At 34.6% G+C, this 13,219-nt stretch overlaps 1 protein-coding gene across 1 annotated transcript in view; it reads left to right on the top strand.

Annotated features, from left to right (window-relative positions):
• Positions 1-13,219, top strand: part of LOC129265264 (pecanex-like protein 1) — a 62,346-nt gene that overhangs the window by 30,286 nt on the left and 18,841 nt on the right. Inside the window, exons 15-19 of the mRNA XM_064102536.1 lie at positions 6,924-7,104; positions 7,591-7,701; positions 8,368-8,459; positions 9,181-9,287; positions 12,623-12,731. Of these exons, the coding sequence (XP_063958606.1) occupies positions 6,924-7,104; positions 7,591-7,701; positions 8,368-8,459; positions 9,181-9,287; positions 12,623-12,731 (600 nt within the window). The remainder of the gene's footprint in view (positions 1-6,923; positions 7,105-7,590; positions 7,702-8,367; positions 8,460-9,180; positions 9,288-12,622; positions 12,732-13,219) is intronic.

The raw sequence follows: 13,219 nt of genomic DNA, 5'->3' as shown, positions 1-13,219 counted from the left end.
TATCCTCTTGGCTTTCCAATGTGAAGGAATTGGGTTTATTGAAAAGTATTGCCTATTCAAAATAGGCAATGAGAAAATATGAGGTATATTGTGTGAAGGGTATGTCAAGCTTCATTCGGGTAAAAGAAATTGAACATTTGAATACATGCATGATTATGGACATTCAAAATTTGTCATTTTTGTCTCACCTGCATAGCAGAGTGAGACTATAGGCGCCGCTTTTCCGACGGCGGCGGCGGCGGCGACGGCGACGGCGGCGGCGGCGTCAACACCAAATCTTAACCTGAGGTTAAGTTTTTGAAATGACAGCATAACTTAGAAAGTATATGGACCTAGTTCATGAAACTTGGCCATAAGGTTAATCAAGTATTACTGAACATCCTGCCTGAGTTTCATGCCACATGACCAAGGTCAAAGGTCATTTAGGGTCAATGAACTTAGACCATGTTGGGGGAATCAACATCAAAATCTTAACCTAAGGTTAAGTTTTTGAAATGTCATCATAACTTAGAAAATATATGGACCTAGTTCATGAAACTTATACATAAGGTTAATCAAGTATCACTGAACATCCTGCATGAGTTTCACATCACATGACCAAGGTCAAAGGTCATTTAGGGTCAATGAACTTTGGCCGAATTGGGGGTATCTGTTGAATTACCATCATAACTTTGAAAGTTTATGGATCTGATTCATGAAACTTGGACATAATAGTAATCAAGTATTACTGAACATCCTGTGCAAGTTTCAGGTCACATGATCAAGGTCAAAGGTCATTTAGGGTCAATGAACTTTGGCCAAATTGGGGTATTTGTTGAATTACAGCCATAAATTTGAAAGTGTGTTGGTCTAGTTCATAAAACTTGGACATAATAGTAATCAAGTATCACTGAACATCCTGTGTGAGTTTCAGGTCACATGATCAAGGTCAAAGGTCATGTAAGGTCAAAGAACTTTGGCCACGTTGGGGGTATTTGTTGAATTGCCATCATATCTCTATAAGTGTATTGGTCTAGTTCATAAAACGTGGAAATAAGAGTAACCAAGTATCACTGAACATCTTGTGCGAGTTATAGTAGTTTTCAAAATCAGCACTGCTGCTATATTGAATCGCGTGATGCAGGTGAGACGGCCAGAGGCATTCCACTTGTTTTAAAATATTAATTGGTACATGTAATCTCATAATTGCAATCTTTTTCATTGTAACAATACCTCAAAATTAGATCATTCACTATCTAAATGTAAATAGAAGGATGTGTTTTCATAGTGAATAGAATGACTTTTACAGTTCTAACAAGTGCCTCAACGATACCGACAGAAGACACAAAAAATCGAAAATCGATCCAATGATATGTGTACATGTACATGATATACAATGTAATTCACATGTATAATGTAGCTCGAGCACCCCCAACCCACGTTTGGTAGTTGGAATTACAAGCACATGTCTGACCCAACAGCTGTATCTGTAAGATATTTGAAAGCATTTCGGGTACACTATAAACACGCAGCCACTGTGTCTGTGTTATGGGACAGAGCCAAAAGTCACATCACCACAACAGGATGGAATTTGATGAATTTCATCATAATCATTTAGTTGCCATGGCAATATCACTTTGTTAGCTCCATGGGACAAGATTGCCAGACATGTTTGCTTGTTCTTATAGAGGTTAATTGCAATAAGGACCGATCTTTGCAGTGAAGGGAATATACATCCCCACTACTTTCAAGTATGTTTCTGTCTGATTTCGTTTTAAAGCTTGTAACATAGTATGTACATGTATAATAAAGTTTGTTTGGTTCTTTAATTGGTGCTATAACGCATGTTTGACCCTGTTCACAGTTAAATGTAGTAGTGCATGTACTTCCTGAACTGGCTCCAAATAAACCAATTCAGTAGGAATGGGTTCAGCATGACTGAAAGCTCGAAAGTCTAACCAATCTTGTAGAACTACAGTGTATCTTGTGATTTGTTTTATAAATTGGCACAGTAATCAAGACTGCTTTGCTTTGTGAACCAGTTTACAGTGAATTTTTCTCTACCAAAATCATTCTTGAAGCGATGTTTAGAAGTATGTGTATGTTATCACCTAGAGTACATGTACATATGTACAGGACTATAATCAACAATGTATAATTTTGATTGATGTGCCAAGCTCTGACCCCACTGCCCAGCACTAGAGTATCCCTGTACAGGACATGTAGGCCTTTGGCTAATGGCTACATTGGTTTCCTACATGTACTTTCAACTCAAAACAGTGACCACCAACAAGTTCAACCAGAGATTAGTAGGATTCAGATGTATTGTTATTGAAGGACAGTCTCCAAATCTTCCCTTGTCTGACTATTCTACAGTGATTGGATGCTAATAATGGGATTATGACTGGTGGTTGAACACTATTGTTCCAACTTGTATGGAGAGTACCATGTACTGTACAATCAAGGAGTTCTCTACTCCTGCAACTCCCTACCATGTTCATGTACTAGGATTATCTAGGGCTACTTACATACATGTTTAAAGCATATAGGCCCATATTCTGATAGCAGGTTTAACTTAAACTCGGGTTTAAAGATGTGGTTTAAGTATGGCTAGCCAATTGTTACATAAATCACTAACAGTAGAGATATCATACTTCAGCTCATTTGGCTCTCAAATCATTAATATTTGTCTAGGAAGTATAAATAGATGATTGTCTTCACCATCAATGAATCATGAAAGAGCATAGTAAACATAAGAAACGTACAACTTAATAAAAATTTTGATACTTTTGGCTTCCCATACTTAAACCACAACTTTAAACCTGAGTTTAAGTTAAACCTGCTATCAGAATACGGGCCCCTGAATTTACAGGGGGATTCTAATTTTCTTGTCTTTTACCCTGTTGAAGCTCTTGTTTCTTTTTTTCTTGATAATGTTATAGTACAGTACACTAAAGGGATTAGGGATTGCTTTCTATAGTTTATTTATCAAAATCATCAATATTTCTATAATGATTTTGACGGGAAGGGGGGGGGGGTACATGTATGTAATTGTGACTGAGGGCTCTCAGAAAAGGTCAAGTGCATGGAATAACATCCCATTTAATCATGCAGTATATTATTCATGTAAATGATAAATTGCTACAAATATTGCCATTATTTTATAAATTACACTTTACGTAATTTTCTTGATATTTTAGTGGGGTTTTTTCTTCAAAATTCATGAAGGCCTTTGCCATTGTGCATTATGACAACATAATTAATAACATAATATTGTATGTACATGTAGTACGATAATACACCAGTCGTTGGACAGTACTTTATCAGAAGAAGAAGAATAGGCCTACACATTAAATCACACAAAAGGTTTATAGTAATATTGATGGTAAGCTACATATATGCAAGGAAGCAAATCAATACATTGTTGGGCATACAGTATAAAGTGTGCATTATGTTACCTTGAGCCAGGATTTAATCAATTTTTAATTTGTAAACAACTTGTTGAAACTCTGCTAGTTAACCTGCTGAAAACTAGGGCAGCATATATTTTATCTCAGCTGCAAAAATTATAAATAGAAAAAAAAATCAGGATTAGAAACATGATAACGAGGAAAAGTAATGATGTACATGTACATGGACATGCTTACCTTGGCAAGTCAAGGGAATTAGGTTGTAATTTTAGATTTATTTGTCCATTTTGAACTTGGTATCATGTCCCTTTAAAAAGTTGAAAGTTGGGGTAGGACTATTGTTGATGTACTGGGAAATGATATTTAAAAGATATTGAAAAAGTCAAACCAGTTTCATTATATAAAAGAAATTCACATATATATTTCCCCAGTTTTTGTCTAGCCTGCATAGCAGAGCAAGACTATAGGCTAAGCGCCGCTTTTTCGATGGCCCGGCGGCATCGTCTACATTGAAATCTTAACCAATGTTAAACTTTTGAAATGTCATCTTAATTTAGAAAGTATAGTTCATGAAACTTGGACATAAGGGTAATCATCAAGTATTACTGAAAATCCTGCCCGAGTTTCAGGTCACATGACCAAGGTGAAAGGTCAGTTTAGGGTCAATGAACTTTAATGTTCAGGATGCAGAATAAATTAACAAGATTCTTATTAAGAGAATGAAAGTAAATACCGGTATTTTAAATTAAAATGTAGATAATAATTAATCATATGAATTAAGATTTTGATTAAGTGAGTAGTAAAAGTATGAAATTAATAGATGAGTAGAATCGATAAAAGGGGAAAATTGGGGGGAAATAGATGCTCTTCATGTATTTGTCTCGCCTGAACAAAGTTCAGCAGAGACCTAGTGAGTCTGTTGGTCTGTTACAAAAATGTTCAAGTTTTTGTTCAACTTGCTCTCATTGTCTCGCCTGCATAGCAGAGCGAAACTATAGGCGCCGCTTTTCCGACGGCGGCGGCGGCGTCAACATCAAATCTTAACCTAAGGTTAAGTTTTTGAAATGATGTCATAACTTAGAAAGTATACAGTCAGACTGCAGGTCCCAAGAAAGTGGCTTCTTTTATCCAAGTGATATTCATAACTTGAGATGTTTTGCATATTTAATGAGCTTGATGCGGACCAAAACACCTCTTTTCATTCGGTCATTCCTGCTCTAATTGCGCATCGAATTTCATGAATTTGGTACCATTGTAAAGAAGAAGAATCATTCTTTCAGGTCATGTGTTTGGATTTATTCAAAGATTTTGTAATATAGGTTAAAATTTTGATCTAAAATATGCTACAAAATAAATTTTTTCACCTGACAAAAGCTGCTATTTTCACACTTTATTTTTGTTTGAGCCCAAATGATTTTTATATTATGATAAAGCTGAATATGTATGCTTTGAAATGATATAGGTTTCAAAATAAGAATTGGTTTAATCGGGTCAAGATCACACTTTTCATTTGCCAAGTACATAAAGCAGCTTGAAAACAAGAATACTGCACTCTGATTGGTCAACAAGACCACACAATGGCAAATTCCAACGGTTCCAGTGCCTGGGTTCGTGGGAAGGTCACACTTCCCATGTGGTAATCTCCTTAAATACCCCGCGCCTGTTGTTCTGTGAACCTTATCCAGCCAATCAGAACTCTGGATTTCATGCAAGTACAAAATTTCAGAAATCTCGTCTTGTACCTTGGTGGGAAAAGTGTGATCTTGACCCGATTAAAAGGTGCCGCATATCAAGAGTGGCATCGTGAGAAAGTACAGAAGTTCAGCTTTATGGTGATATAGATATCATTGAGGCTCAAAATAAAAAGTTTTGCACAATTTGCAAAAGAAAGCAGAGGAAGAAAATTCAGTTTTGAGGCACATTTTCAGGCCAGAAATTTACTTATTTAACAAAATATTGTATACAAAATAAATGACCAATATGAAAGAGTAACTTTTACTCTGTCTGATGGTGCAATAATATTTCATTTAACTTGAGGTTAAAACAGGTAAATTCTTAGAGAAAGAAAATCTCATGAATCACGAGATTTTGCAAGGAGGAGGATTCAGCCACGAGATGATTTGGATGAATCTGGCCTTTTTGCTCATTAGCATAGGGACCTGCGGTCTGACTGTATATGGACCTAGTTCATGAAACTTGGACATAAGGTTAATCAAGTATTACTGAACATCCTGCCCGAGTTTCAGGTCACATGACCAAGGTCAAAGGTCATTTAGGGTAAATGAACTTAGACCATGTTGGGAAAATTATTTTCAAAATCTTAACCGAAGGTTAAGTTTTTGAAATGACATCATAACTTAGAAAGTATATGGACCTAGTTCATGAAACTTGGGCATAAGGTTAATCAAGTATTAGTGAACATCCTGCTCGAGTTTCAGGTCACGTGACCAAGGTCAAAGGTCATTTAGGGTCAATGAACTTTGGTCAAGTTGGGGGTATTTGTTGAATTACTATCATAACTTTGACAATTTATGGATTTAGTTCATGAAACTTGGACATTAGGTTAATCAAGTACCACTGAATATCCTGTGTGAGTTTCAGGTCACATGACCATGGTCAATGGTCATTTAAGGTCAATGAACTTTGGCCGTGTTGGGGGTATATGTTAAATTACCATTCTAGCTCTGAAAGTTTATGGATCTAGTTCATAAAACTTGGACATAAGAGTAATCAAGTATCACTGAACATCCTGTACGAGTTTCAGGTCACATGACCATGGTCAAAGGTCATTTAAGGTCAATGAACTTTGGCCGTGTTGGGGGTAGTTGTTGAATTACCATCCTAACTGAAAGTTTATGGATCTAGTTCATAAAACTTGGGATATAAGAGTAATCAAGCATCACTGAACATCCCCTGTGAGTTTCAGGTCACAAAACCAAGTCAAAGGTCAGTTAAGGTCAATAAACTTAGGCCATGTTGGGGTAATTGTTGAAGTGCCATCATAACTTTGAAAGTTTATGGATAGAGTGAATGAAATGTGGACATGGGTGTAGTTGACAGTCTTAAGTCTCCGTTCAAATGTCATTTATGGTCAATGAACGTGGTATCATGTCATTATATGAATGGTGTTTTTGTGAATGATTATTTTATAGTAGTTTTCAAAGTTAGCACTGCTGCTATATTAAATTGCATAATGCAGGCGAGACTGCCAGAGGCGTTCCACTTGTTTTCTTATATCTCTGGTTTTGTATATAAATTGGTGAATGTGATTAATGTATGCTGGTTATTAGGCAAAAGAATGCAGTGAAGTATAGGGAGTTTATTGTAGGTTGTATAAAGGATTCCCTTCATTACAAACTTATTTGTATTTGATTAAAAACTCTCCAGCTTTTCATCCTTTGATTGTGTGATTTCTTTATTGACATCCTTCACAGACCTATAATTTTGCTTATATAGTATCTTGTTGCTTGATGGTTCTGTGAGATAAGATGTCCCATGTCTACATTTATTATGTTTTTGACTCTCTTTATACAGGGTCACAATCCAGTAATAGCTTACAGTAGACCACTGTACTTCTGCCTATGTTGTAGCTTGATCCTTCTACTAGATCATCTTTCCAGTACGTTACCGCATCGAAACAGAACGCTCTTTGAGCTCTACAACTTTACCTTCACTACTCTTGAGTTACTTATATTTGCAAGGGATCTTTTATTAGGTAAAGTATTATTAGGAATCATCATTTTCATTTCTTTATCATTTTCATTTTCGTCTTTGTCTTCCTCGTCCTCCTGTTTCTCCTCCTCCTCGTCATTACCATCATCATCATGATCTTCATCATCATGATCTTCATCATCATCATTGTCATCATTATCATCATCATCACCATCATCACCATCATCATCACCATTGTCATTGTCATCATCACTATAAGTATCATAGATGATGTATGATAGATGATCCGGAGATGTATGATATGCATTCGGTATATATGAATTATAACAGAATGTGTTATCTATATATTCAGAGAATATGTTTCCTTGTTGTATTTTGCAATGACAACTTTCCTTTCATAATGCTTTATTTAAAAAAAAAAATTCATCCTCATAATGTTTCTAAAGATCCCATGAATACATGCATTCAATGTGATTGTTCACTAAAGTCTTAATCATTGTAACATTTGTTTTATTTTTTCTCCCTACAGTGTTTATCTTGTTCTTTCCTCTGGTCTTCCTAGTGGGTCTCCTCCCTCAGTGCAATACGTTTGTTATGTATCTACTAGAAACAGCAGATATTCACATATTTGGAGGCAGTGGTAAGTTTACTTATGTACGTTGTTGAAAGTCTTGTGCTGTGACTTTGCGCTATATTCCACTTTAAAGGCACTAAGCGTCTTTTCATAGTGGCTTTCCTGCATTAGCCTATTGTTATGTCTGTGATGAGGTGTGAGAATTGGAAATGAAAGGCCGCTTTTAATCTGATAAAATCTGAATTGTTTACTCTGTCATGTCATAAAGAGGCAAGCTTGCATGTACTCAAAGGGTGATTAGAAAGAGTTCAACCTTGTCGGAAGTTATTGTTTCTCTTATAGCTGATGAGTATGCATGAGGAAACATGCATGGTATTTTTGTCTGTATAGGAGATAACCATACCAGGCTTTAACCGTATCAGCTGTCACCCTCTTGGTCAATCTCGGAACTATTTTAGCTGCACTGACAGTATGATCCTTGGGGGTGGGGTTTCACAAAGAATTAATTGTGACTTAGAGTCATGCTTACATGAAGACGCACACATGGTATGTTTTTCTTATTGATAAGTACACGGTAGCTCGCATCTTTTTGAAACACCCCAGGAAACGAATGGTCCAGGAAAGTGACTGAGGGTGGTCAAAGACACATTAGGCTGTCTTTTATTGCTTTTGTGTGGTTTGATCAGCCACTGAGCAGTCTCTGTTTGATCATTGTTTCTTTGGTGTTTGTAGGTACCACTGGTTTGGGAGCTGCTGCTTACTCCACCTTCCGTAGTATAATAGCTGTACTGGTTTTATGCGGGTTTGCCTATGGTGGCCTTCAGGTAACATTCATCTTTTCCTATCACTGTAATGAATTATTCTCCAAATATGATTTTAAAAAATATAATTATATTGATGCATGATGGAAGTTGCATTTGTAACCAGACACCACCAAACCACAAAAAGGTTGCCAGGGATTAAGGTGACATTGAGAAGATTTGTACTCTATAGAATTTTCATAGAAGTCATCAAATTAACAACATATTTGGCAAATAAGTAGTAAGCATATTGTGTTCTTTATTCAGAACTACCATAAATGTAGGATCCTGCCACATGATGAATCGAGGAAAGATAAAAATGAACTAGATATTTTGGGTCTCGGCTAAAAGAATTCACTTTGGGATTGATTGGTACTTTACAGCACATATGAAAATGGATATTACTCTTTAAAAAAAGAAAAATTACCCACTGAAATGTGACCAATATTACCCAAAACACAGTTGATTTATTTCAATTGAAATCTTCCCAGTGACACTTTTTGGTTGTTTTGTAGTGGTAGGTCACATACATGAAACGATCATTGCTACCGGGCCCTGTTTCATAAAGATTTGTTATAATAACAAATGCTCAATTTCTACAACATCAGCCAATCAGATTGAAGGATTTGAGTAGCTTTTAACTGTTATTGCAAATTTGTAATAACAAGTTTTATGTAATGGACCCCTGTTCAATGAAACCAATATGAATTAAGATATAATTAATGTTTGAATGTATTTGTTACAGGATGAAGAAGCTTCATCCCAACATGTGTTGTTCTCTGTGTTTTGTGGGTTAGCTGTAGCAGTCAGCTATCATCTCAGTAGAAGTGCCTCCAATCCTGGTGTCGTATGGTAAGATGCTTCTCTAGATTTCATTATATTTGTGAAAATGTCTGAAATAGCAGATACCACTGTAGTGTAGATGCCTTCTACGAGTGACTGAGTTTCCACAACTGAAATTAATTGTAACTTTTGTGGAAATCATTCAAACGACCACTGTGGTGTTTCTATATCATACAAAAAAGGAAGATATTTCAACTGCAATAAACAGCTGTAAATTCAAATTCAAATTCATTTATTTCACATCTCTGAAAAACAAACAAGATACAATATATCGAGATCAATCAAAATGATTCCATAGTAAAGGAGTAATGAATAATGTAAAATGACAAATTAACAAAAATAACAAAATACATAGGGTAATGAATGCGATGTGGGGGAATAGCAAAAGCCAAATAGACCTATCTAGGCTACTCCCTGATTAACATTCATTACCGAAAAAAGACCATCCTGCAATCAATTTATTAGATTGCAAGAAACACACATTACAAAATAAACGAAATCAACAAACTAATGAAGAATTTGAATAAAAACAACAACTATATTACATATTATATATATATATATACACTATATATACATATTATAAGCAAGCTTATTCACTGAGAACATGGTGAAGTATACATATTTAGAAGGTAAGACTTACATCTTACTTTAAAAGAATTTAGCGAAGGACTTTCTTTTATTTCAGGGGGCAAACTGTTCCATATGAGTGGTCCACTATAACTTATGACTGTTCTTGAGAAAGAAAAACGGTAAAAAGGAATGTATAAATTATCAGAATTTCTCGTATTATATTTGTTTACACTGCGATTTGTTTTAAAATAACTGTTGAATGTGTCAGGCAACTGATTCCTGTAGTATGAAAACATAAAACTTGCAGTGTGAAGGGTATGTATATCATAAATTTTTAGAATCTTTAATTTACAGAATAATTGATGAGAGTGAGCTAAATATGGGGAATTTGTTATTATTCTTATTGCCCGTTTTTGTAAGCGAAATAATTGTAGCATTAAATAATTTGCACAGTCCCCCCATACGATATTGCAATAGCTGAGATGCGTGAGTATCATTGTATTGTATAATTGAACATGAATATGCAATGGTAAGTCACCTTTTATTCTATTAAGTACACCAATGGTTTGAGAAATCTTCATAGAAATATTATTTACATGTTGTTTCCAACTCATGCTATCGTCAATTGTGACACCTAGGAATGTCCTATATTGCACTTTCTGAATTTCAAAATCATTTATATATAATTTTATGGAGTTTTCTTCAATTTTCTTATTTTTGGGCTTGAAAATCATAAAACATGTCTTCTTAGTGTTAATTTGTAGTCTGTTGGCTTGGAACCAAATGTGATCTTTTTTCCATTTCAGAATTTAAAATATTATTTAATTGAATGGGATCCTTACCAGATAAAAATAAACTTGTATCGTCTGCAAATAAGGTAGTAGTTAAAATATTATTTACATGTTGCAGGTCATTCATGTACAATATAAAAAGAAGAGGGCGTAGGTTGGACCCCTGGGGTACCCCTACTCTAATATCCTGAAAATCATGCATACACATTGTTTTCGATTTCTTAAGTAACTGATTAACCACTTCAATACTGTCTCTCTAAACCCGTACGATGATAGCTTATCAATTAAAATGTTATGGTCTATACAATCGAATGCTTTAGATAAGTCTAAAAATACACCAATCGTTATTGCTTTGTTTTCATATTCCTTAGCTATTTTTTCAGTTAAATCAATTAATGCATGAGCAGTGTTGTATCCCTGTCTGAAACCGAATTGCTTGTTATATAATATGTTATGTTTTGAAATAAATGCTATCAATTTGTCATATACTATTTTTTCAAAAACCTTGCTGAAAACTGATAAAATTGATATGGGTCGGTAGTTAGTTACTAGTGTTTTATTACCATTCTTAAAGATAGAAGTTACTTTAGCAAGTTTTAAAGAGTTCAGAAACACACCATTTTCAAGAGACATATTAATGATTTTACATAAAGGGGAAACTATTGCATGAATTGAATATTTAACTACCTTAGGACTAATATCATCGTAACCCGCGCTTTTATTCGCATCCAATTTCAAAATGACATCATATATATTTCTTTCTGTTACTGGCGTAAAGTACATAGAATGACAAATACTGTGTTTCATAAACCTTTTAAAGTTATTTTCTTGAGATAGATTTCTAGTACTCTCATGTATTTTAGAACCAATACTACTAAAAAAAATCATTAAATACATTTACAATTTCTTGCTGATTATCGATCATTTCTCCATTATTTTCAATACTATAATCAACATCTCTATTCTTATTTTTTTTTAAAATGTTATTTATTATTTTCCATGTCGCTCTAGAATTGTGTTTTACATTTTCAAATTTATGATGATAGAATTCACGTTTCTTTTTACGAATGAAGCTATGGACCATGTTTCTGTAACTTTTATATACATTCTCTCTATAGGAAGTTGGGTTCTTTAAAAATTTCTTATATAAAAAGTATTTTCGTTTGCACATTTTCTTGATATCCGTATTAAACCATGACCTTTCTGTAGATGTCTTTTTTATTTTAACATTTGTTATTGGAAAACTTTCATTATATAGTTTTTTGTAAATGTCTAAAAATATATCATAAACTTCATCAACGTTTTCTGTATTGTTTAAACATGTCCAATCAACACACTGTAATTTTCTACAAAATGTAATCATATTTTTTTTCACAGAAGTCTCTTATAGGGTAATGGGTCTTTGATTTATTAGAGATTAAAGGACCTTCAATTATTAAAAACTCTAGTGTGATAAATTTCTTCAAATATAAGGACCCTTTTAAATATTCATGTATGTTAGGAATTTGAATACACAGATGATGACACAGTTTTTTTTTTTAAATCTAATTTAAATGATATATCATATCAAATTTACAACTGTTCCAACTCTGCCATCACGTCAACTTTCTTGATAAGAGCACAGCAGCAACAGCAGCAAATCACTATCAAGATTTCCATGGTAGTTACCATAATGGCAAAGTTACTATAAATGTAACTCTTTATGAAACGTGTGACTGGGCCACATTGCATAAAAGTTGCCATTATGGTAACTTCGCCATCCAATGGTAACTTCCACGGTAACATGACCCAACAGCCAATCAAAATAAAGGATTCCATGAAAGATACCATTGGATGGCAAAGTTACCATAATATTAAGTTTTATGCAACGGGGCCCAGATCAAGTTTTTATTAAAATGGAAATTTGATGGGGTACAGTCATGGCAAAATGAAAATTGACTCAAGAATGAAGAACTGTTATTCTGTGGTTGGTGTTGATAGGTCCATTATCAAGGAACATGTGATGCCTGAGGATCATAGAGGGAATACTGAAGAGACTGAAGAAGAACAGATCAGGGATCCTCTTCCAGACAAACTTAAGAAGTCTGTGGTAAGGTCATCCATTTCAAGTCAATCAAATTCATTCTAGGACCTATCAAACACATTGATGTATGTATTCACAGAGGTGTACTACATATAATACTTATAGAATCGATGGCTGGATATTGTTAGTCAGAACTTAATAACAGATTTATGCACAACTGGAACATTTGTCAAACCTGTGAAGATATGACAACTCTATCTTCATTCTTCTGTTCTTTTTCTTTACTGGACCTCTCGACTAACATCATTTATGGTCATTTCCATTTTTTTGTATTGCTCATGTCTAGAAAATGTTCATAAATCAAACATCTATCCAAAACTTGGCTACCCTTTTATTTTAGGGTCATAGCTTTAATCTCTTGTCTGGTGTTTTCATATAGGTGTGTCAGGCTATGAGTTGAGACGTGTGGACATGCAAGAAAAAAGGTGTCTGTATAAAATTTTAAAAGTGCCATCACTGAGCCTGACCCTGCCTTTGCTTGTCCACACTGCAAC

Source organism: Lytechinus pictus, chromosome 7 (assembly GCF_037042905.1).
Source record: "Lytechinus pictus isolate F3 Inbred chromosome 7, Lp3.0, whole genome shotgun sequence".
NCBI classification, from domain to species: Eukaryota; Metazoa; Echinodermata; class Echinoidea; order Temnopleuroida; family Toxopneustidae; genus Lytechinus; species Lytechinus pictus.
Note: the sequence above shows the minus strand (reverse complement) of the source record. Positions and strands in the feature narration are given on the sequence as shown.